The 20,875-nt window shown below is 45.6% G+C and overlaps 1 protein-coding gene across 1 annotated transcript; it reads right to left on the bottom strand.

The window, feature by feature from the left end:
- Positions 1–1,568: 1,568 nt before the first annotated feature.
- DUSP3 (dual specificity phosphatase 3) lies at positions 1,569–18,237 on the bottom strand. Its single transcript, XM_044000718.1, has 3 exons — positions 18,012–18,237; positions 8,742–8,968; positions 1,569–2,965 (listed from the first exon to the last, which is right to left on the bottom strand). Exons 1-3 carry the CDS (start codon positions 18,131–18,133, stop codon positions 2,766–2,768), a joined length of 549 nt encoding a protein of 182 aa, XP_043856653.1. The 5' UTR covers positions 18,134–18,237; the 3' UTR covers positions 1,569–2,765.
- Between the last annotated feature and the right edge of the window lie 2,638 nt (positions 18,238–20,875).

The raw sequence follows: 20,875 nt of genomic DNA, 5'->3' as shown, positions 1-20,875 counted from the left end.
TTCATTTTACAAATGAGGACACTGAGGCTGACCAAGGTTGTGATATGCCCAGAGTCACACAAGCTAGGAAGTGTCTGAGGCTGGATTTGGAACTTAAATTCTCCAGACACCCACGACTCCCAACCTGCTCAAGGTTCTGCCCACTGCACAACCCAGCTGGTTCTCCAGTTGGACCAAGTGAAAACAAACTGAATCAGATGGAATGAACGCCAATCCCCAGGCAGCACAGCTGTTGGCAAACACTCTGGGAATCCTTCTCATTCCCACCTAGTTTGGGGAATGGCTCTGTGGTTAGATTTTTAGATTGATGATGATAGATATTTTATATGTGCATATATGTATATACTATACATGTATATATGTATAAATACATGTGTATAGATAAAAGTTTATGTATATAGATATACACACATATACATAAACATATGTATATGTGTGTGCATCTATGCGTATAGATCCGTGTGTGTGTGTGTGTGTGTGTGTGTGTGTGTGTGTGGTTTCTCCAGAACAACCACATCTGTGGCAGAGGCAAAGTTCCAGCACATTCCTAAATTCCATGCATTTGGTGAACTCCGAGAAGCTAATGATTAATTATCCCACAGTAAGATAAGCTAAGACCTCTATAGATGAGTTCAAAGTCCTTGCCTCCCCTTGGTCACTTCTGGAAACAGGAAGTTCCACTGTGGATTTGAAACCAGGCACATTCCCCTCCTCTAAGCTGGAACACAAATCCAAACAAGTTCCCAGCCATATGCTTCAGGGAACGTTTCTGGTACACCTGGCTGGGTGACCCCGCCGAGAATGCCAGGCGACTGGAAGCTCCATCTGTCTCCCGGAGCAGTCCCCCCACCCTTCCCCAACAGCAGGTCTTCCTTAATCATGTGCTGAGGCAAGAAGGATAAACAGCATTTAGGAATCAATATCAATGTAATTAATGCCAAGTTCATGACCAAGAGGCCGTTCCTCCAAAGGAAGGAAGCAACAAAACCTTCTCAAAGGCTGACTTGATCTGACAAGTCCAAAGAACACACAGAAATCACATCCCTTTTTTATCAGGAATAGAACAGCTGTTCTAAACATCTGCAGAGGGGGCAGCTAGGTGGCTCTGTGGATAAAGCACCGGCCCTGGATTCAGACGGACCTGAGTTCAAATCCGACCTCAGACACTTGACAATTACTAGCTGTGTGACCCTGGACAAGTCACTTAACCCTCATTGGCCCACCCGAAAGAAAGAAAGAGAAAGAAAGAAAGAAAGAAAGAAAGAAAGAAAGAAAGAAAGAAAGAAAGAAAGAAAGAAAGAAAAAGATCTGCAGAAGAGAGATTAGTAACTCAAGTTAATTCCTTCACCAGTCACTCACAGGTGTGCCCCCCCCATATCCCTTTCATTCATTCTAGCATCAACTTGTGAGGGGATCATGTCTGTTGGGAATGTGACCATTGCAGCCCTTACCCCACCTCCCCACCCCCACCGTGATGCTAAAAAATGTAGGATCAGAAATATGAGAAAATGTGATTTGGTTTGGGAGTAGGGAGACGGGGAGAGAAATGTTTATCGATTAAGGCTCCATTTAGACACTGCAATATATTTTATTTCTGGTGTCTGCTTGAAAGGTTCTGGTAATCTTGAAGATCAAATTATAAAGTGTGAAGAACTCCCCAACTCCCCTAGAGCAGGCAGGGGAATAACCCCTTGTTACAATGGACTTCAGCAGTCTCCCCCCTGCTGCCATGCTCCCTAAAGGTGACACACACACTCATCTTCTATAATTGGTTAATGCCCTCCCTCTAAACTCTGGAGAGAAACCAAACCAAAAAGAGCATCCAGATGCCCATCATCCTCGTCACCTACGGCAAAACCCTGCAAATGGTGAGATATTTTTATTGAGGCTGAAGCTGGGGCTCTAATATAAATCATGCCGGGGAACATTAATCTTCTAATGAACTAGGTGCATATGTGGGACAAAAAATTTCAATGAAACCAATTCCGGATTTAGGCTTTCCAAGGATTAGTATAAACATTATAGGGAACAGGGAAAAGAGGACAAATCCCCTTAATTTTCTCTTCCTTTTTAATGTTTTCTACTCCTCCAGTTTCTTTTCCTCTAAGTGCCTTTAAATTAAGTCATTTTTGTGTGTGTGAGAAAATCCCTCTGAACCAAGGGGGGGTAGGCAGGACAACCTGGCTTTGCTAACCAGTCCAAGATGCCCAGATGACAGAGTAAAGATGGGTGTGGCAGATATGTGAGTGTACCAAGCTGGGGGTGGGGGTGGGGAGGGCACCAAGGGTAAGAGGAGGCCAGGACCTTGGTGGAATGATTTATCCAGGGCTTGGAAATGCTGAGGGCAAGACCCTGGAGAAAGGCACTCTACCAAGTTTGTTTATCTTGGATTATAAAAGGATCTGGATTTGGACAGCTCCCAGCATGAGGTTCTGCGCCAGGGTGAGGTGAAGATAAATGTCGCAGGGGCTATCAGGTCAGCATCCCATCTCTGGGGAAAGGGAAAACATGACAATTCACACCGAGTAAGGAGATGCCCAATTTACCAGGAATGACTGTTCTAAAGAAGCTCCCTTCCCTGAAGCCTCCTGCAGATGACAGGGGACAGGGGACCTCTTTTGGAAAGATTCACTGGAAGGGACTTAAAAGTAGTTGGAAAGGTGCTTGCAGGATAACCTAACCTGGTGGGGCGGCTTGCTTGGGATTCGCTCAATAACTCCCCCGACCAAGACCCCTGGAAGACCTAATCACGGATTCTCAGTGGGTTACAATTTTCCTTCCTTAATTAGTCTCTCATTCAGCTGGCAGAGCTGGCTCAGGAAGCCATCATTGGGGCCAATCTCCCGGTTCTGCCTCACGATGCTCAGTGCGGATCGGACGTCCATATTTTGGCGAAGCATGAGGTATGCGATGACCAGAGTGGGAGAGCGGCTATAACCTTCTCTGCAATGGACAAGCACCTTGCCTGCGATGGAGACCAGAGAGAGAGAGAGGATCACATCAGCACTGAACCGAATTCAGCAGATGGACACAAGGGGATATTTATTACTGAAACACAGGAAATGACAAAAGGGAAAGAATTCAGAGAAAATGGGGAAGATCTGTAGGAACCATTGCAGAGTGATGCTGGGGAGAACCAGAAAAACGATTTACACACTGAATACGGCATTGTAAATGACTTAGGAATCCCCAGCAAGGCAATGACCTATCACTGTCCCCAAGGCTGAGGATGAGGATTAATGAACATAGTTCAAAAAAACCAAATTGTACATGACAGGTTCGTGGTTTCATAAGCAACCTCTTTTTCTGTCTTCCTTTCTATATGAAAAAATTGCTGAAAAAAATATTTTTGAAAAATCACACCAACTGAGCCTGTCTGGGGCATGAGAAAGAAACCAATAGGACCAGGCACCCTCAAGGGTCAGTGACCACTCACACTCATCTAGCAAGGGAGACTCCTTATTCAGTAGCTGATTAGTCTTCAGCACACAGCCAAGTCCTTGAGAACATGGCTAAGCTGTAGGAACTCCCTCTGAAGCCACAGTGGGAGTAAATTAATAAAGAGCTGTCTCTAAGTCAGGGACACCTGGGTTTAAGCTGTGCTTAGACTCATGCTGGCTCTGGGACCACAAGAAAGTCCTTAACCTCAGTACCCCAGGCAGCTCTCTAAGGCCAACCTGCCTATCTGCACTGGTGAAGTGTTATTTCCACACTAGGAGTTTTCTGTACTAATGAGCATATCAAACAAAAATACAAATATTTCTGACCATCTCTTTTCTTTTTTTTGGTGGGGCAATGGGGGTTAAGTGACTTGCCCAGGGTCACACAGTTAGTAAGTGTTAAGTGTCTAAGGTCAGATTTGAACTCAGGTCCTCCTGAATCCAGGGCCAGTGCTCTATCCACTGTACCACCTAGCTGCCCCTGACCATCTCTTTTTTAAGATGTCTATTCTACAGGCCTCTGGGGCCTGCAATGTGTAGGGGAATTTTGCCATCAACCTCTCTATTCTCATCTCACCTGTTTCAGAGACCTTTTTCAGATTATAAAGTTAATCTCTTTAGGGAATTTACATTTTGTCTGACTTGGAAGTTCTGAATTGTGCCTGATGTTTCTCCATTCAACCAATAAATACAAAGTGCCATTTACTATAGCCCCCAAAGACTGCCCATTTCCTGGCCCCACTTTAACCATTGGCTGGAATTCCTGTTCAGGCAGGGATCAGAACAGAAGAGCTTAGAGATCTGCCCCTCTTCATTTCTATGATTCTTTTTATCTGCTAGGTGACTCTGGGAAGATGCTTCCAAAAGTGGCTATTTTCAAATGGGAAAGGGACCTAAATTCAAAGCAATTCCCTGAGTGGGTTTTTTCAAGAGTGGAGAAGACATTCTACTCAACACCCAGCCCCTGAACCCAGCATGACCTGTTTTTAGGGGCAAATGTGAATGAAATCCATTAGATCAAGGGTTCTTCACCTTGTTTGTGTCACAGTTTGGTAAAATATATAGGCCCCTTACTGCAATAATGTTTGTAAAGGCATAAAACACACGGGATCACTAAGGAAAGTGATGATATTGAAATAGAGTCACCAAAAATACACAGAGACCACACCTGCTCATCCACAAGTTAGGAAAAGAGTGAAGTGCTTAACCCTGCACATTCCCCTTCTCTAAAATGAAACATAAATCTGAAACAGTTCTCAGACATTGGCTTCAGGGAAATATCCTGCCAGATGGCTCACTTCCCAAGAAAACTGATGAAGAACTGAATTTCCTTCTCCTGGTTGCAATGCCACAGAAGCTAACCCCGGGGCCTCATTCTCTGGGTCCCTTAACTCAGGAGCAACTTTCCAGTTCAAAATGCCATCAATGTGGCCAGGACAGAAAGGTTCATACAGTACTTTATGTTTACACAGCTTTGGGGAGAGATTTAGACCTGAAAGAGGCCTTAGAGGTTGTTAAATACAACCCTTCATTTTACAAATGAAACTGAGTCACTCACTCAGGGTCATGCAAATAATAAGTGGAAGTGGTAGGAATGGAACTTGGGTCCTCTAACTCTAAAGCTAGCACTCTTACCACTATACTATACTATCTTCTTTCACATCCATGATTTCATTTGATCCTCATAACAATCTTGTGAGGTGAGTAGTGCTAAGTCTTTTTTATTATAACTACTTTTTTTAGAGACAGGGTTTCCCTATCTCACTCAGGCTAGAAGTTCAGTGGCCACTCACCAGCCCGGCCCCATTATTGTCCTGCTCCATTTCTGACTGAGGCTGGGTCAACTCTCTTTGGGCAGCCTGGTGGACCCCTGGTCCATACTCAACCATACTAGTGCTGAATTTAGTGCAGACACCCAGTAGGCTTAGCCCAGAGTAGCTCATAACTCCAGAGCTCAAACAATTTACGAGCCTCAGCCTCCCCAGTAGCTGGGATTCAGGCATACACTACCAGGCCCAACTATTTCCATTTTATGGATGAACTGAGGGTCACATAAGTGAAATGAGTTACTCAAGGTCACTCATTTAGGAAGCAGCAGGACTTGCTGCTGACTTAAATCCAATGTCCTTTCAATGACACCAACAATGGTAGAAAACGGTTATCTATTTTTCAAAATCACTAAGCACTCTATGGAGTTAGTATACCTAGCATTATCACTGACTCTAGGCACAGCAATGATTTGCTTAATCTCCACATAAACAAAACCTCCTTCTTAAGCACTGGATTTTTTACATGGGGCAAGAAAGGATAACCCCAATTCTTTGCAATGGGATGTCCTTAGAGCATGTCCCAAACATTAAAATGACAAGGTGACTGGGTAAGAAAGACCAGCCAGAATCAGAAATCACTTTATATTGGTTTTGTTATATTCATTCACTCTTTCTATATATTCTTTAATCTAAAGAGACCAGCCAAGATGTCGGAGGAGTAGTATATCTTAGGATTGAGGACAAATAACAACAACGGATGGAGTTCCAACCAGGAGAAAGCCCATAATACTGTTTTCTAGATCCAAATGCAGATGAGGAGCTTGCACCGCTGAGACCAGGAGGGTGTCAATCAGACTTTGCCCAGGATTAGATAGCTTCGGGCACACTGAAGACTTGTGGGTCCCCATTCTGAGCCACTTCTAAGACACTTGAAGAATATAGAACTCAGTAGCAGAAGAACACAGCAGCAGGACTCTAGCAAACACAAAACAGGAACCAGCAAGGCCCTCCTTCCAGAAGTGTGCAGAGCCTGGCCCTAACACAAAGTCCATATTCGGGAAGTAAGGCTAGGAGAATGAGTAAACATCTACCACCATGGTGTAGTTCCTGATCTAGAGCCAGACATCCTGGAGGATGAAGTCAAGTGGGCTTAAGAAAGCATTGCTAACAACAAGGCTAGTGAAGGGGATGGAATTCCAGCTGAGCTACTTAAATCCCTAAAAGATGATGCTGTTTCAGTGCTGCCCTCCATAATGCTAGCAAACTTGGAAAACTCAAAAGTGGCCATTATATTGGGGAAAAAACCAGTTTACTTCCAATCCTAAAGAAGGATAATGCCAGGGAATGTTCAAATTACTGAATAATTGTGCTCATTTCACACATCAGCAAGGTCATGCTTAAGATTCTGCAAGCTAGGCTTCGGCAATATGTGTCCGGATAATTACCAAAAGAGAAGGTTGGTTTTCAAAGAGCCAAAAGAACTGGAGACCAAATTGTCAACATTTGCTGGATTATGGAGAAAGCAAGGGGGTTCCAGGAAAACACCAACTTCTGCTACACTGTCTACCCTAAGGTTTTGGCTGTGCAGATCGCAACAAAATGTGGCAAGTCCTCAAAGAGATGATGGTACCAGATCATCTTACTTGTCTCCTGAGGAAGCTGTATGCAGGCCAAGAAGGAACAGTTAAAACCAATTGGTTTTTAAAAGGGGTATGATCCCACAAAATAGATAGATAGATAGATAGATAGATAGATAGATAGATAGATAGATAGATAGATAGATAGATAGATAATGAATGAATGAATGAATAAGTGAATGAAATAAATAAGTGAATGGACAAAATGAATGAATAAATAAATAAGTAAATGAATGAATAAATAAATAAGTAAATGAATGAATAAATAAATGGAGGAAGGAAGGAATAAATAAATAAGCAAATGAATTAGTAAGAATAAAAAAGGGTATGACAAGGCTATATATTGTTAATTTATTTACTTAACTTATATATCCTGTAAAATGCCAGGCTGGATGAATCAAAAGTTGGAATTAAGGCTGCCAGGAGAAATAGCAACAATTTTAGATATGCTGATGTGATAGCATCTGCAGATGGCAGAAAGTGAAGAAGAATTAAGAAGCCTCTTGATAAGAGTAAAAGAGGAAAGTATAAAATCTGGCTTGAATTTTAACATTAAAAAAAACAACACAAGATCTTGGCAACTGGTCCCATCACTTCCTAGCAAATAGAGGGAGAAGAAATAGAAGCAGTGTCAGATTTTATATTCTTGGGCTCAAAGATCACTGCAAATAACAACTGCAGCCCTGAAATTGGCTGTGAGAGTTGGACTATAAGGAAAGCTGAATGCCACAGAATCAATGCTTTTGAATTATGGTGCTAGAGAAGACTATTGAGAGTCCCTTGGACAGCAAAGAGGTCAAATCAGTCAATACTTACTTAAAGAAATTAATTCAGGCTATTTACTGGAAGATCAAATATTGAAGCTAAAGCTTAAATACTATGGTCACTCACTGGGAAAAAACACTGATGGTGGGAAAGACTGAAGATGAAAAGAGAAGGGAACAGCAGAGGATAAGATGGATATATAATGTGATGGAAACAATGAACATGAACTTGGACAGACTTGGAAAGATAGTGGAGCATAGAAGGGCCTGGTGTGCTATGGCCCATGGGGTCATGAAGAGTCAGATACAACTGAACAACAACAAACCATAAAGAGTATTATGGTGATAGGGAGTTCTAAGAAACAAACTCAAAGAAAGAGAATGACTGCAAAACATCTTCAAGAAAAATCTCAAAGAAAAACACAGTTTGGTAACAAGTTCTTAGAAATAAGATTGCTAGAATTCCTGGGAAAAGTGAAAAAAAAGTTGTGTGTTTTTTAAAAGAGCAGTTAAAATGATATCACAAATCAAATGAGAGTATGAGAGGAAAGAATCAGAGAAGAAATGAGAGCTTTGAAGGAACTAGAAATAAGATTAACAGCTTTTAGTATAAGAGGTACAAAACCATACTCAATCAAAAGACTCCTTAAAAATAAGAATGATGTATATGTATAGAGATATATAGACATAACCTATATCAGATTACCTGCTGTCTAGGGGAGGGGGGGAGGGAGGGGAGGGAGGGAGAAAAATCTGAAATTGTAAAGCTTGTATAAACAAAAGTTGAGAACTATCTTTACATGTAACGGAAAAAATGAAATACCTTATACATTAAAAAAAAATAAGAATGGACCAAATAAAAGTTAATGATTCTATGAGACAACAAGAAATATTAAAATGAAGTCAAAAGATGACTAGAAATGGTGTCACTTCTCAAGTTCAAGTCAGAGTGGTGCAATCCACGGATAAAGCCTGCCGGTCTTGGAGAGTTTGGGGCCTGATCGCTAAGCAGACCAGGTATGCCTAGAAAGAGCCCTATCTCAGCCTGCTCACTGCCAGCCCCACTCTAATAGAGTACCAGCTCCTAGCCTATGCCTGGGGTAGTCATGATGCTGCAGGAGCTGTTCTTACCATCCTTATGGGCCAGGGCTTTGTCGATGAACTCTGCAGCCTTCTCAAAGAAAACACTGAGGTTGAATTCTTCCGTGTCATTGGCTTTGATGCCAAGGTAGGTGATGTTGGTACCTTCGTAGAACTGGGCAGTGGTGTTCACATGCATGAAAGACTTCCCCTCAGCAGCATTCAGCACGTGCGTGATACCCAGCTGCTGCAACTTGGAGATGTCCTGTGCCACAGTCCTGCATGGCAAGGAGGACCAGAGAATGCATCATTAATGTGACAGCTTGCACAGCCTGGGGCGGGCTGGGGTGGGGGTGGGGGTTGCAATGCTTTCATAAGGTTCCAATCTGCCTTGGTTTGTTAATAAAACTCAGCAGCTAGCCCTCATGCCTTCTGCCAGTCTCTAGAAGCAAATACTTCACATGACTTGCAGCTGGAATTCCTCTACGAGTTGTCTGCTCCTATTAAAGTATAAGCATTTGGGAGCAGAAACTCTTACCTTTTGTATCTGCAGTATTTAGCACGGTGCTTTGTATGTAATAATAATGATTAAAAACCTCTGTCTCTCTCTCTCTGTCTCTCTCTCGCTTTCTCTCTCTCTCTCTCCCTCCCCGACTCCTCTTCTCTGTATTTTGTTCTCCTCTTCTCGTTTTCTCTCCTCTTTTCTTTCCCTTCCCTCTTTTCTTTCCCCTCTTCTCTCTCTCCCCTTCTTTCTCCCCTCCTCTCTCTCCCTCCTCCTCTTCCTCCCATCTTTCTCCCAGTATCCCTCCCTCCCTCTCCCTCCTTTCCCACCTCTCTCTTTCCTCTCTCCTTTTCTCCCTCTCTCTCCTCCCTTATCCTTAAATTTCTTGAAAAGGCACTCATCAGTTGATGTTTTATAGTTAATATTACTGAGCTACTATCCTTCCTCTTCTTATTTTTTGTGATGGAAGGGGTAGGGGGAAAGGGGAGAGAGAGATTTGGAAATGAAAGCCATGTAAAAAAAAATCTATCCATAAAAACTTTAGAAAGAAAAAGTGGTCTATACCTGATGCTTCCATTCCACCCATCCTCTCTCTTCAACCCCTCACCATAACCTGGAAGCAATAGCAGTAGCACCTGACATTTCATAACATGTTCGACTCAGAGCCAGGAAGGTCTGAGTTCAAATCATTACCCTTGGGCAAGTCACTTAACTTCTCTGGGCCTCAGTTTCCTCATTTGTAAAGTGAGGACAATAACAGCACCACCTCAGGCTTGCTGTGAGACTCAAACAAGATAATATACTTAAAGCACTTTGCAGAGTTTAAAGTGCTCTATCAGTCTTGGCTATTATCGTCACTGTGACTATTTCTGTTGTGCTCTAGGATCTTTGAAGCATTTTATATATGTACACTATCTCGTGTGAGCCTCATTTTCCCACCCTGTAACAGGGGCTCAGAGAGGTTAAGTGATTTGGCCATGCTCACACAGTTAGCAAATCTTTGGGCTGGCATCACAGGACCGAATTTCGAGCTAGAAGGGACCTTAGAGTCCCCTAAGTTCCTGTGTTACACAAAAATGGAGAAGCCAGGTCCATTCTGATGCTAAGTCCCACACTATCCATCCACTCCACCATGATTCTCCTCCCTCTGTAGATGGTACTCTCTCCAAGGTGACCAGGTCTCCAAAGACCCACTTCTCCCTGAATCCAGCAAACATTTCTCAGCACTCTCCTTGGCCCCTCGAAAGTATTTAACACTTGACTCCCCCTCCTCCCTCTACCCATGTGTCCCCATGCTCTTCCAGCTTTCCTCCAACTACTCTAGCCACTCTTCCTAGGCCGCCTCTCCCAAAGGCAGCTGTTCCTCCAGTTTTGGTCAACGACTCTCTTTCCTTCACTCCATGCTCTCTCCCTTGGAAGTCCTCTTCACTCCCAGAACTTCCACCCTGACCCCAACATAGATGGCTCCCCAAACTGTCTTTCAACCTGTCTCATAAGCTCCAGACCCACATCCTTAAAAACACATAGAAGACATCTCCATCTGGACTTCTGGCTAGAGACTCACCTATAAGACATCCCCCACCTGCTAGAGTCTTCACCGCTAAGGTTACCTTCCATCTACTGATTTCTTTACACATTGTTTCCCCCACTAGAATTTTAAGCTTCTTGAAGGCACAGATTATTCTTGTCTTTCTCTTACCCCCTGACACTTACAACAGTTCCTGGCACAAATCAGTTGCTTAATAAATAATAAGTGATTGATTAATGTATTATCTTGTCCCCAAAACCTATTCCTCCTCCTGATTTCACTATTTTTGTCTAATGGTACTGGCATTTACCCAACTTCCTATGTTCACAGCCTTGGAATTATTCTTCCCTCTCCTTTACCTCCCACAGTCAATCTGTCGATTCTACCTCTCAGCAGGATCTTTTAAAGCTATCCCCTCCTTTCTATTCCCAATGCCACTATCTTGGCATAGGCTGTGGGTACCACCCACTTAGATTACTGCAGTTCTCTTCTCATTTCCAGTTACTAAACAAAGGGTGAACATTTTTCATGAGGAAAATAACCCCTCCATCAACAAACCTTGGCTTCCTTCCCTCCTGTCTCCTTTATGACCTTGCTCTATCAATCATTCCCTCTTTCTTATATAACTTCAATATCATCCTTTCTACTGAATTCTTCCACTCAGCCTAAAAAGTGTGCTCAAATCTTCTCTATCCTTTTTTTTTGTGGGGCAATGAAGGTTAAGTGATTTGCCCAGGGTCACACAGCTAGCAAGTGTCAAGTGTCTGAGGCCAGATTTGAACTCAGGTCCTTCTGAATCCAGGGCCAGTGCTTTATCCACTGCGCCACCTAGCAGGCCCCTAAATCTTCTTTATCCTTAAAAAAATCTTCCTTTGACTCAGCCACAGCCTCAAATATTGCGCGCTCTCTCCTCTCCTCCCCATCACTGGCAAATGTTGAGTAATCTACACTTGTTGCTTCCACTTCCCCATAACCCACTCCGCTCCTTACAATCTGTCTCCACCATTCCACTGAAACAGCTCCCCCCCAAGGTCACCAATGACCACCAATCCCTAAATACAATGAGTCACCTTTATTGCATCCATATCCTCTTCAGTATCCAATGCTATAGGCCATCCCTTCTTTGCGTCTACCCTCTTCTCCTACCTTAGTTTCCACCACGATGATGCACTCCCATGACTCGCTTCTTAGCTCTCAGACTTCTCTCACTGAATGGTCCTCATCCTTCACCTGCCCTTAAACGAGGATGTCCCTGGCCCTCTTCTCTGCTTTCTGAGCAGTGATCTCCCTGACTCCCACAGCTTCAATGATCACTCAATGATCTTCAATGAAGAGCAGAGCTAGGGAGAGCTAGGAGTCACTGACTCTAAGCCTTTCATTAAGATAGAGAACCACTAAGCCTTACCATCTACCCTACCGTAGATGTCCCACCTTGCCCAAGCACTGACAGTCTGACCTTCTGGTGTTCCCTGTGGAATCTGGGGCCTTTCCATGAGTTCTATAGCTGAACTGTCTTCCATAAAGTTGATTCCAGTTAATGAGACCTCCTTGAGAGCATGAACTCACTATGTATCCCCAGTGCTGATCATTATTCATTAAGCTGCAGTAGCTGCCTACCGCCTTTTCTAAAATTAAATTTAAACTCTTCTAATTGTCACTTTGGGGGTAGCTAGGTGGCACAGTGGATAGAGCGCCAGGCTTGGAATCAGGAAGACTCATTTCCCTGAGTTCAAACCTAGCCTCAGACACTTGCTAGCTGTGTGACCCTGGGCAAGTCATTTAACCCTGTTTGCCTCGGTTTTCTCATCTGTCAAATTAACCGGAGAAGGACATGGCAAACCACACCAGTATCTCTGCCAAGAAAACCCCAAATGAGGTCATAAAGACTGAACAACAACAAAAAATTGTCATTTAAAAGCCTCTTTTACAATGTGCTCACAGCCTACTTTTCTATTTCTAGGCTTTTTATAAATTACTCCCCCCTCCCCACTTCACTCATTCTACAATCCAACTGGTTTTCCCGCAATTCCTCACACATGTGATTTGATGCCCCATCTTTGTGCTTTTGCAGACTGCCTGCCCCCCCACCCCCCCACCCCACGCCCCAACTCCCCACCCCACCCCCACCCCATGCCTTCAATCCCTCCTTCCTCACCTCCACCTCTTTAGAATCCCTAGCTTCCTTCAGGGCTCAATTCAGGTGCCATTCCTCCCTGAGGCCTTCCCTGCTTGCTCCCAGGGACAGTGCTTCCCTCCGGAAACTGCCTTGTACTTATTTTATATAGAATTACATTGTGAGGCAGCATGGCAGGTAAAGCACTGGACCGAGAAGTGGAAAGATCTGACTACTTATTAGCTCTGTAACCCGGGCAAGCTATTTAATCTTTCTGTGGCTCAGTTTCCTTATCTGTAAAATTAGGAAATTAGACCCAAGGGTCTCTTAGATCCTGTCCAAATTCTTTTTTTTGGGGGGGGGCAGGAAATGAGGATTAAGTGACTTGCCCAGGGTCACAGCTAGTAATTGTTAAGTGTCTGAGGCTGGATTTGAACTCAGGTCCTCCTGAATCCAGGGCCAGTGCTTTATCCACTGTGCCACCTAGCTGCCCCCAAGTCTTATCTATGACCTTATATGTATATGTGCTATATTCCCAGAGAAAACGAACGCTCCTTGAGGCAAAGCTTGGTTTCATTTTTGTCTTTTGTCTTCAGTGCCTAGTGTGGTACCTGGTGTATTGTCTTTCAGTCATGTCTGATTCTAGGTGATTCCATTTGGGGTTTTCTTGGCAAAGATACTGGAGTGGTTTCCTTCTCCAGCTCATTTTACAGATGAGGAAACTGAGGGAAACAGGGTGAAGTGGCTTGCCCAGGGACACACTGCTAGTTAAATGTCTGAGGCCAGATTTGAACTCAGGTCTTCTTAACTCCAGGCCTGGCACTCTATCTACTCACCACACCACCTAGCTTCCCCTGGCCTGGAATACAATAGGCATTTAATAAATGTTTACAGATTGATAATTCTACTGCAACCCCAAGGCCTCAGCTCCTCTAGCCTGGACCATCATAATCACTTCCCTAAATGGTCTTCCCAATTCCAGTTAGCTAGAGGCAGCTAGGTGGAACAGCAGAAAGAGTGCTGGACCTGGAGTTAGGAAGACCTGATTTCGAATTCATCCTTAAATATTCACTGTATGTATGACCTGAGGTCTTGGTTTCCTCAACTAGAAAATGGGGGTCATACTAGCACCTCCCTCTTTCCATGAGTTGTGAGGATCTAATGAAAGAGTATTTGTAAAGTTCTTAGCACAGTGTCTGGTGCATGTAGTAGGTGCTGGATAAATGCTGCTTCCCTTCCATTCCCTAGTCCATCCCTTCCCCTGTATATCCTTCTTACTGCTGCCTACATAATCTTTTTAAGGCCTGCCCCCCCTCCCTCTCCCACTCTCTCTCTCCCTCTGTCTCTCTTTCTCCCTGTCTCCCCCTCTCTGTCTCTCTGTTTCTCTGTCTCTGTCTGTCTCTGTCTCTGTCTCTGTCTCTCTCCCTCTCTCTGTCCCCCCCCCTCTCTCCCCATCTCTCTCCCCCTCTCTCTCTGTCTCTCTGTCTCTGTCTCTCTCTCTCTGTGTCTCTCTCTGATCATGTCACACTCACAGTCCCATGGTTCCACGCTGCAGACTCCTGATCTTGGCAGCCCCTACCTTCCAGACCACCACTCTAATCTAGCAGGCCAGCTTGACCCCATTCTGTTTCCCCTTCATTCATTCACTCCATGTTCTTGGACCATTGTCATCATCACTCCTCCTCATCTCATCTTCCCTTCTCCTCAGTGCCTTGGATGACTCCCCACCCCACCCACCCCCATGCCTCTCTCAGGCTATTTCAATTCCTCCTTTCTCCTTGAGGCACAATTTAGACTACACCCTCTGCATAGATTCTCCCCTGTCTCCGTCCCCCTCCCATCTCCTCCACATGAAAATGACCTCTTACTCTTCAACTTCCTCACTATACTTTGCTGGCCTCCCCTTTGCCCTGCAGTCATATAAACCTTAGTGGCCCCAGCACCTAGGAGTGTCTTGTCCCTACATAAAAGGTGTTCAAATGCTGTGTTTACTGAAAACTGACTTGAACAGCTTTGTGGAATAGCTTCCTGTCAGGTGCTTTTGCTTCCACTCCCTCCCTCTCCCAACTCACCACCAAATGCGACCTTCGCATGGCTGCCAGATTCATCTTACTTAGGGTGGCACATTGGCTAGGGTGTTGGACTAAGGAGTCAAAAAAAATCTGAGTTCAAATCCTAGGGAGCCTCTGACACTAACTAGCTGTACAATTTTGTGACTTAACTTCTCTCCACCTCAGTTGCCTCATCTGTAAAATGGGGGGAGGGGTGGGGAATAGCACCTAACTCATCAGAGGAGATCATTTTGTAAAGGGTTCTGCAGACTTTAAAATGCTATGTGAATGAAAGTTGTTATCATTATCATCATGTGATGTCACTTCTCAAAAACCTTTCATGGTTCCCTATTGCCTGTTGTCAGTAGGATCCCAATTGTCCAGGGTCTTGGTTTGGCACTCAAGTCCCTCTCAAATGGGGCACCCATCCATCTACCTTTGCAGAGGAAATATGACACCATGCCCCTCTCCAAATACTCGACATTCCATTCCAGAGTGCTCATGCTCCCATCCCATCCCCTCTCCAGTTCCCCTTTGTAAAACATCCCATGTTGTTGGTCCTGTTGCCTAAACCTGAAATGCCCTCCTCCCTTTCTCTCTCTGCCCCCTGGATTCCCACTTGCCCTTTCAAGCTGAGCTCCAGTGCCTTACCCTCTATTAAGCCTTCCTGATTCTCCCTTGCTGTCTCTCCCAGTCAGCAACGATCTTCTCTCCCCCACCCCAACACTTTCATTTTTATATCTTATGTGTTTTTGTATTTTGTACGTGTGTCACACGCTCCCTACTCTGCTATAAACTCTAGGAGGGAAAAAATAAGGGAGGCGATCTGGGAATCAACTAAGGAGCTTGGCCAACCAACCTGATGAGAGTATGGACAATTATTTGGAGGCCAAGGAAGGCAGGAAACAAGCATTTCACAGGCACCACAGGTACTTAGAGCTTTACAAATATTACCTCATTTGATCCTCACAACAACCCTGGGAGGTAGAAAATATTCTGATCCTCATTTTACAGTTGAGGAAACTGGGGCAGGCAGTGGTTCACTCGTATGGGTCTGAGGGCAGATTTGAACCACAGGCCCAAGGCCTGTACCACCACTGTACCACCTGAATGACAAACAGCAAAGTTAATAGTTCTAGAGATGGAAGGGAGACATCCAAGGCAGAAGAGGCCAATCTATTCGTTCTACACTGGAAAAAACAGGTCCAGGAAAGCTAAGGTCAAGCTGGTAGCTGTAGAGATGGAACATGAACTCAGAACGACCAAAACAAAGCTATCCTTTTGTCGTATCTCATAGACACCGTACAGTCTGAAAAGCTTTCTGTGCACACAAGAAAAAATCAGTGCTCTCTAAGCTGTGAATAGCATACAGGTGCTCTATCGTCGTCCAACCTGGTGAAGGATTGAGCAGCTCTCACTTTTATTAAGGTACCCTTCAAATGAGATGAAGATTAGCACAGTGTCCAACATAGAATAAGTGTTCTATAAATATTAGCTATTGGTAAGTTCCCTAACCCCTCTGAGAGAGAGAGCCCTGGGCTTGGTAAACAGGAAGACTAGAGACCAGAGACCTCAGTCACTTGCTAGCAGTGTGACCCTAGGCAAGTCATTTAACTACTGCCAGCCTCAGTTTCTCCAACTGTAAAATGAATATCATAAATGCACCTAACTTCCAAGGGTTATTAGTGAGAATATTTGTTGTTTTTTTGTTTTGTTTTGTTTTGTTTTTTGGTGGAGCAATGAGGGTTAAGTGACTTGCCCAAGGTCACACAGCTAGTGTTAAGTGTCTGAGGTCACATTTGAACTCAGGTCCTCCTGAATCCAGGGCTGGTGCTTTACCTACTGCACCACCTAGCTGCCCCCAGTGAAAATATTTGTAAAGTGCTCAGCACAGTGCCCTTTGTAAATGTCTGTTGTTTAGTTGTATCCCTCCCTCTATGACCCCCATTTGGGGTTTTCCTGGTAAATATACTGGAGTGGTTTGCCATTTCCTTTTCCAGTTCATTTTACAGATGAGGAAACTGAGGGAGAGGGTGAAGTGACTTGGCCAGCTAGTAAGTGTCTGAAGCTAGATTTGAACTCAGGGAGATGAGTCTTCCTGACTGGTCTGGTGCACTCTCCAGGCACCACCTAGCTGCCCCAGGTAAATGTTAGCTAGGAGTAGGAATAGGAGGAGGAGGAGGAGGAGGAGCAGTGGTAGTAGTGGTAGTAGTGGTAGTAGAAGAAGAAGAATTATTTAGTAGACACTTAAATGTTTGGTTTCTTTCCTTCCCTCTCCTGCTTTAGTTTCCTCATTTGTAAAACGAGGGCGTTAGACTCCATAGTCTCTATAGCCCCTTTCACCCCATATTGTGTGTTGTGGGAGTAGGAAGGAGAAGGGATAGAGTGGAATCTACACTCCCGCCCCCCCCCCCAAAATCAAAATCAAAACCAAAAACCCAAACTCTGCTTGGAGAGTAGAGGGTAGTGTCCCTGCCTGGCTGGGAGGGAAGGGGCGCCGGCAGCCCACAAGACCTGCTCTGAAATGCCCTTGCTGAGTTTCATCTCCGCTTTTTAGAGTTCCCTGGCAGGCAAAGTTCTAATTCTGAGTCTATGACATCAGTCCCCACAGGAGGTGGGACAAAAATTTCAGAAATTTGTCGTGACTTTTCACTGCGGCTCCTGGCAGCAATTATCACATGACAAACCAAGAAGCCGACTCGCTAGGTCACCTGTTAATGAAAATGCCAACCTGCACACCCCCAAAATAGAACTGCCCCACCCAGCTCCGAAGCAGCTGGACACCGCTCCCTGCCTGCCAAGCTCACATTCCCTACACCCTGACCTTGCCCAGCCCAGCCCAGCCCCACCCTTACTTCCCAGAGCTGGGGTGGCAATGAATTTGACCGCTCCAGTCCCCCCGGGAGGGTGGTCAATAAACTTGACTTTTGCAGCTCTGGGTGGCAACGAACTTGACCTTTCCGGAGATGGGGGTGGGGTGGGAAATGCACTTGACCATCCCGGGCTAAGGGCAGGGCTTCTCCCCTCCCCCAGGAAGGATGCAGCCACAAGGGGGAGCTGGGGGAGAAGAGTGACGGGGGTGGGGGTCGTGTTGGGCCCGAGCGCCCCCCCCTTCCCCGTGACTCACGCGTTGCCCACGTAGATCCTGGGGATCACCTCGTTGCAGGACTCGCTCGGAAGGCTGTAGCAGCCGCCCTCCGACAGCAGCTCGTTCAGATCCCGCACGGACAGCCCGTAGGGCCCCGCCATGGCCGAGGCGGGGGCGGGGTCGGGGTCGGGGGCGGAGGCGGGAGTCGGAGCTAGACTCCAGGCCCCGGAGCTGGACGCCCCTGGCCCGCCCAGCAGAGCTGGGAGGTAGCTCAGCGGGGGGCCCGCCCCCCGCCGGCGGAGCCCGCAGGAGCCCGCCCCCTGGGCGTGCCCCAACCCGGGGATCGCATCCACCACCCCCGCCCCTGGAAACTCGCGCCTCAGCCGGGGGCCGGCAGCCTGGCGGCCGGTCTGTGGGCGATCCAGCGTGGAGGGCGGGCCGGTCGGGCCGGCGACGGCCCGGATTAGGGCACCGGACCCCAGACTCGAGCTTTGGGGGATCGGTTTTGTGAATAGGTTCCGGGGGAGGGGGAGAGGACGGTCTGAGCGGGCTTCCCGGAGTGGCTCCCTCGGAGATGGGATGGTCAGAGTTCTAGTTCTGCCCTCTGACTTTTGACCTTGAGCAAGTTACATAACCTTCCAAGGAGGGGAGTGTGGGGGAGGGGCAACTCTAGAACAGTCAATTGCGGAGCAGATGAAGATGTGACCTAATAGATTTCCCAATAAAGGTCTTCCCTCCCCACCCCCAAAAGGTAAATCGTTAACTCCCCTAGAAAGGACAGTGGACCTTGTATGTCATTGGTAGATTTCCCGAAACCTGTGGGGAAGAAAAGAAGGTAAATTGCCTACTCTTCTAGAGAGGACAGTGGGCAGGGTGTATCTGTCATTGGTAGCTTTCTGAAAACTTGAGGTCCTATTAAAAAAAAAGAGGGGGAAAAGATAAATTGTTCATTCCTGTAGGGAGGACATCGTGGAGAAAGGAAGGAAGGAGGAAGAGGAGGAATGAAGAAAGGAAGGAAGGATGGATTGCTCAGTCCTTGAAGGAGGATAGAGATCAATGTATGTATTGCTAGATTTTGTATTATCTGTCGTATTATTCTGCCCAAAAGTGGAGTGCGGTGGAGGGAGCATAAATTACGAACTCCTCAAGGGAGAACTGTGATCCTCAGGTGGATTGAGCACTGGCCCTGGAGTCAGGAGGACCTACCTGAGTTTCAAGTATGACCTCAGACACTTACTAGCTGTGTGATCCTGGGCAAGTCACTTAACCCCAATTGCCTTAAACATCCTGGTTGTCCAGATCTGCATCCTGCCACTGGAGCCAGATGGCTCTGGAGAAGAAAGTGAGGTTGGTGACCTTGCACAGCCCTCCCTTACTTAAATCCAATTCCCTGCAAGTCATGACATCACCACAAGCTATGATAGGATAAATTGGAGGTCATATACAGAGGAAGGCACTAGATTTAAGTACTGGTAGAATTTTCAATATCTGTGGTCCTGCCCAAAAAAAGGCAGGGAATGTAAATGGCTAAATCTTGAGGGAAGGACAGTCACCAGGCATATCACTGATAGAGCTCCCAATCAATACCTGTGAAAATCCAGGTCCACTTTTTGTTTTTTTTGGGGGGGGGTTTGTTTATTTTTGGTGAGGCAATTGGGGTTAAGTGACTTGCCCAAGGTCACACAGCCAGTTAAGTGTCAAGTATCCGAGGCCATCCTGAATCCAGGGCTGGCGCTCCATCCACTGCGCCACCTAGCTGCCCCCGGGTCCACTGTTTTTTTTTTTTTTTTAGTGAGGCAATTGGGGTTAAGTGACTTGCCCAGGGTCACACAGCTAGTAAGTGTTAAGTGTCTGAGGCCAGATTTGAACTCAGGTACTTCTGACTCCAGGGCTGGGGCTCTATCCACTGCACCACCTAGCTGCCCCCCAGCTTTCAAAAAAGGAAATTGCTAAACTCCTGGGAAGAGTGGAATGAGTGGCCATGATCCCCAAACCAGTAGGGTAGGGCACAGTAAAACAGAAAATAATGTCACATCTTTATATAGGATCCCTTAAGGTTAAATAGGATGATCAGTGCACTTTGGTGACTTGGCTGAGTATGTCTGAAGATGACATTGCTACTCTCTTCCTTTGCCTTGGTGGCTATGTCCACAGAGGCCATCAGTCTCTGAAGAACAACTGGAGTCAGTCACTCACCGTTATTGAATAAGAATACCTAATACAATCGTCCTGAAAACACTTCCAGAAATGGAGAATATAATGTGGTTCCTTGTAGGCCCACAAATTTACTTCAAGAGATACATGGACTCTTAAACACACAGAATTTGGTTGGTAGGGTTACCTCAGATGTCATCTTGTCCACTTCTACTCCTCCCTCCCCCCACTCATTTTACAGGGAATCAGGAGGAGAGGGGAGGGGAAGGGCTTTGGAGGCCCAGGAAACTTGTAGCCAAAGTCACATGGCTAAAAGGCAGCAAAGATAAATCTAGAACCCTTAGTCTAGTCTATACCCTCAAGACTGCTGCCCATAAAAATGACAGATCATATAATAATGATGATGATAATAATAATAGTTAGCATTTATATAATACCTATTATGTGCCAAGGCATTATGATTAGGGGTTTCATAAAAATCTCATTTGTTCCTCACAACAACCTTAGGAAGTAGGTCTAGTATTATCCCTGTGTTACAGATGAGGGAACTGAGTCAACTAGAGGTTAAGTTACTTGTCACACAGCTACTTAATAAATGTCTGAGGCCAGGTGTGTGTGTGTGTGTGTGTGTGTGTGTGTGTGTGTGTGTGTGTGTGTGTGAGAGAGAGAGAGAGAGAGAGAGAGAGAGAGAGAGAGAGAGAGAGAATCTGAGTACTACCAGCCCTCTCTGTCCCTCCTGATCCCCTTTT

This window comes from Dromiciops gliroides, chromosome 4 (genome assembly GCF_019393635.1).
Source record: "Dromiciops gliroides isolate mDroGli1 chromosome 4, mDroGli1.pri, whole genome shotgun sequence".
NCBI lineage: Eukaryota > Metazoa > Chordata > Mammalia > Microbiotheria > Microbiotheriidae > Dromiciops > Dromiciops gliroides.
This window is presented reverse-complemented; position numbering and strand designations above follow the sequence as displayed.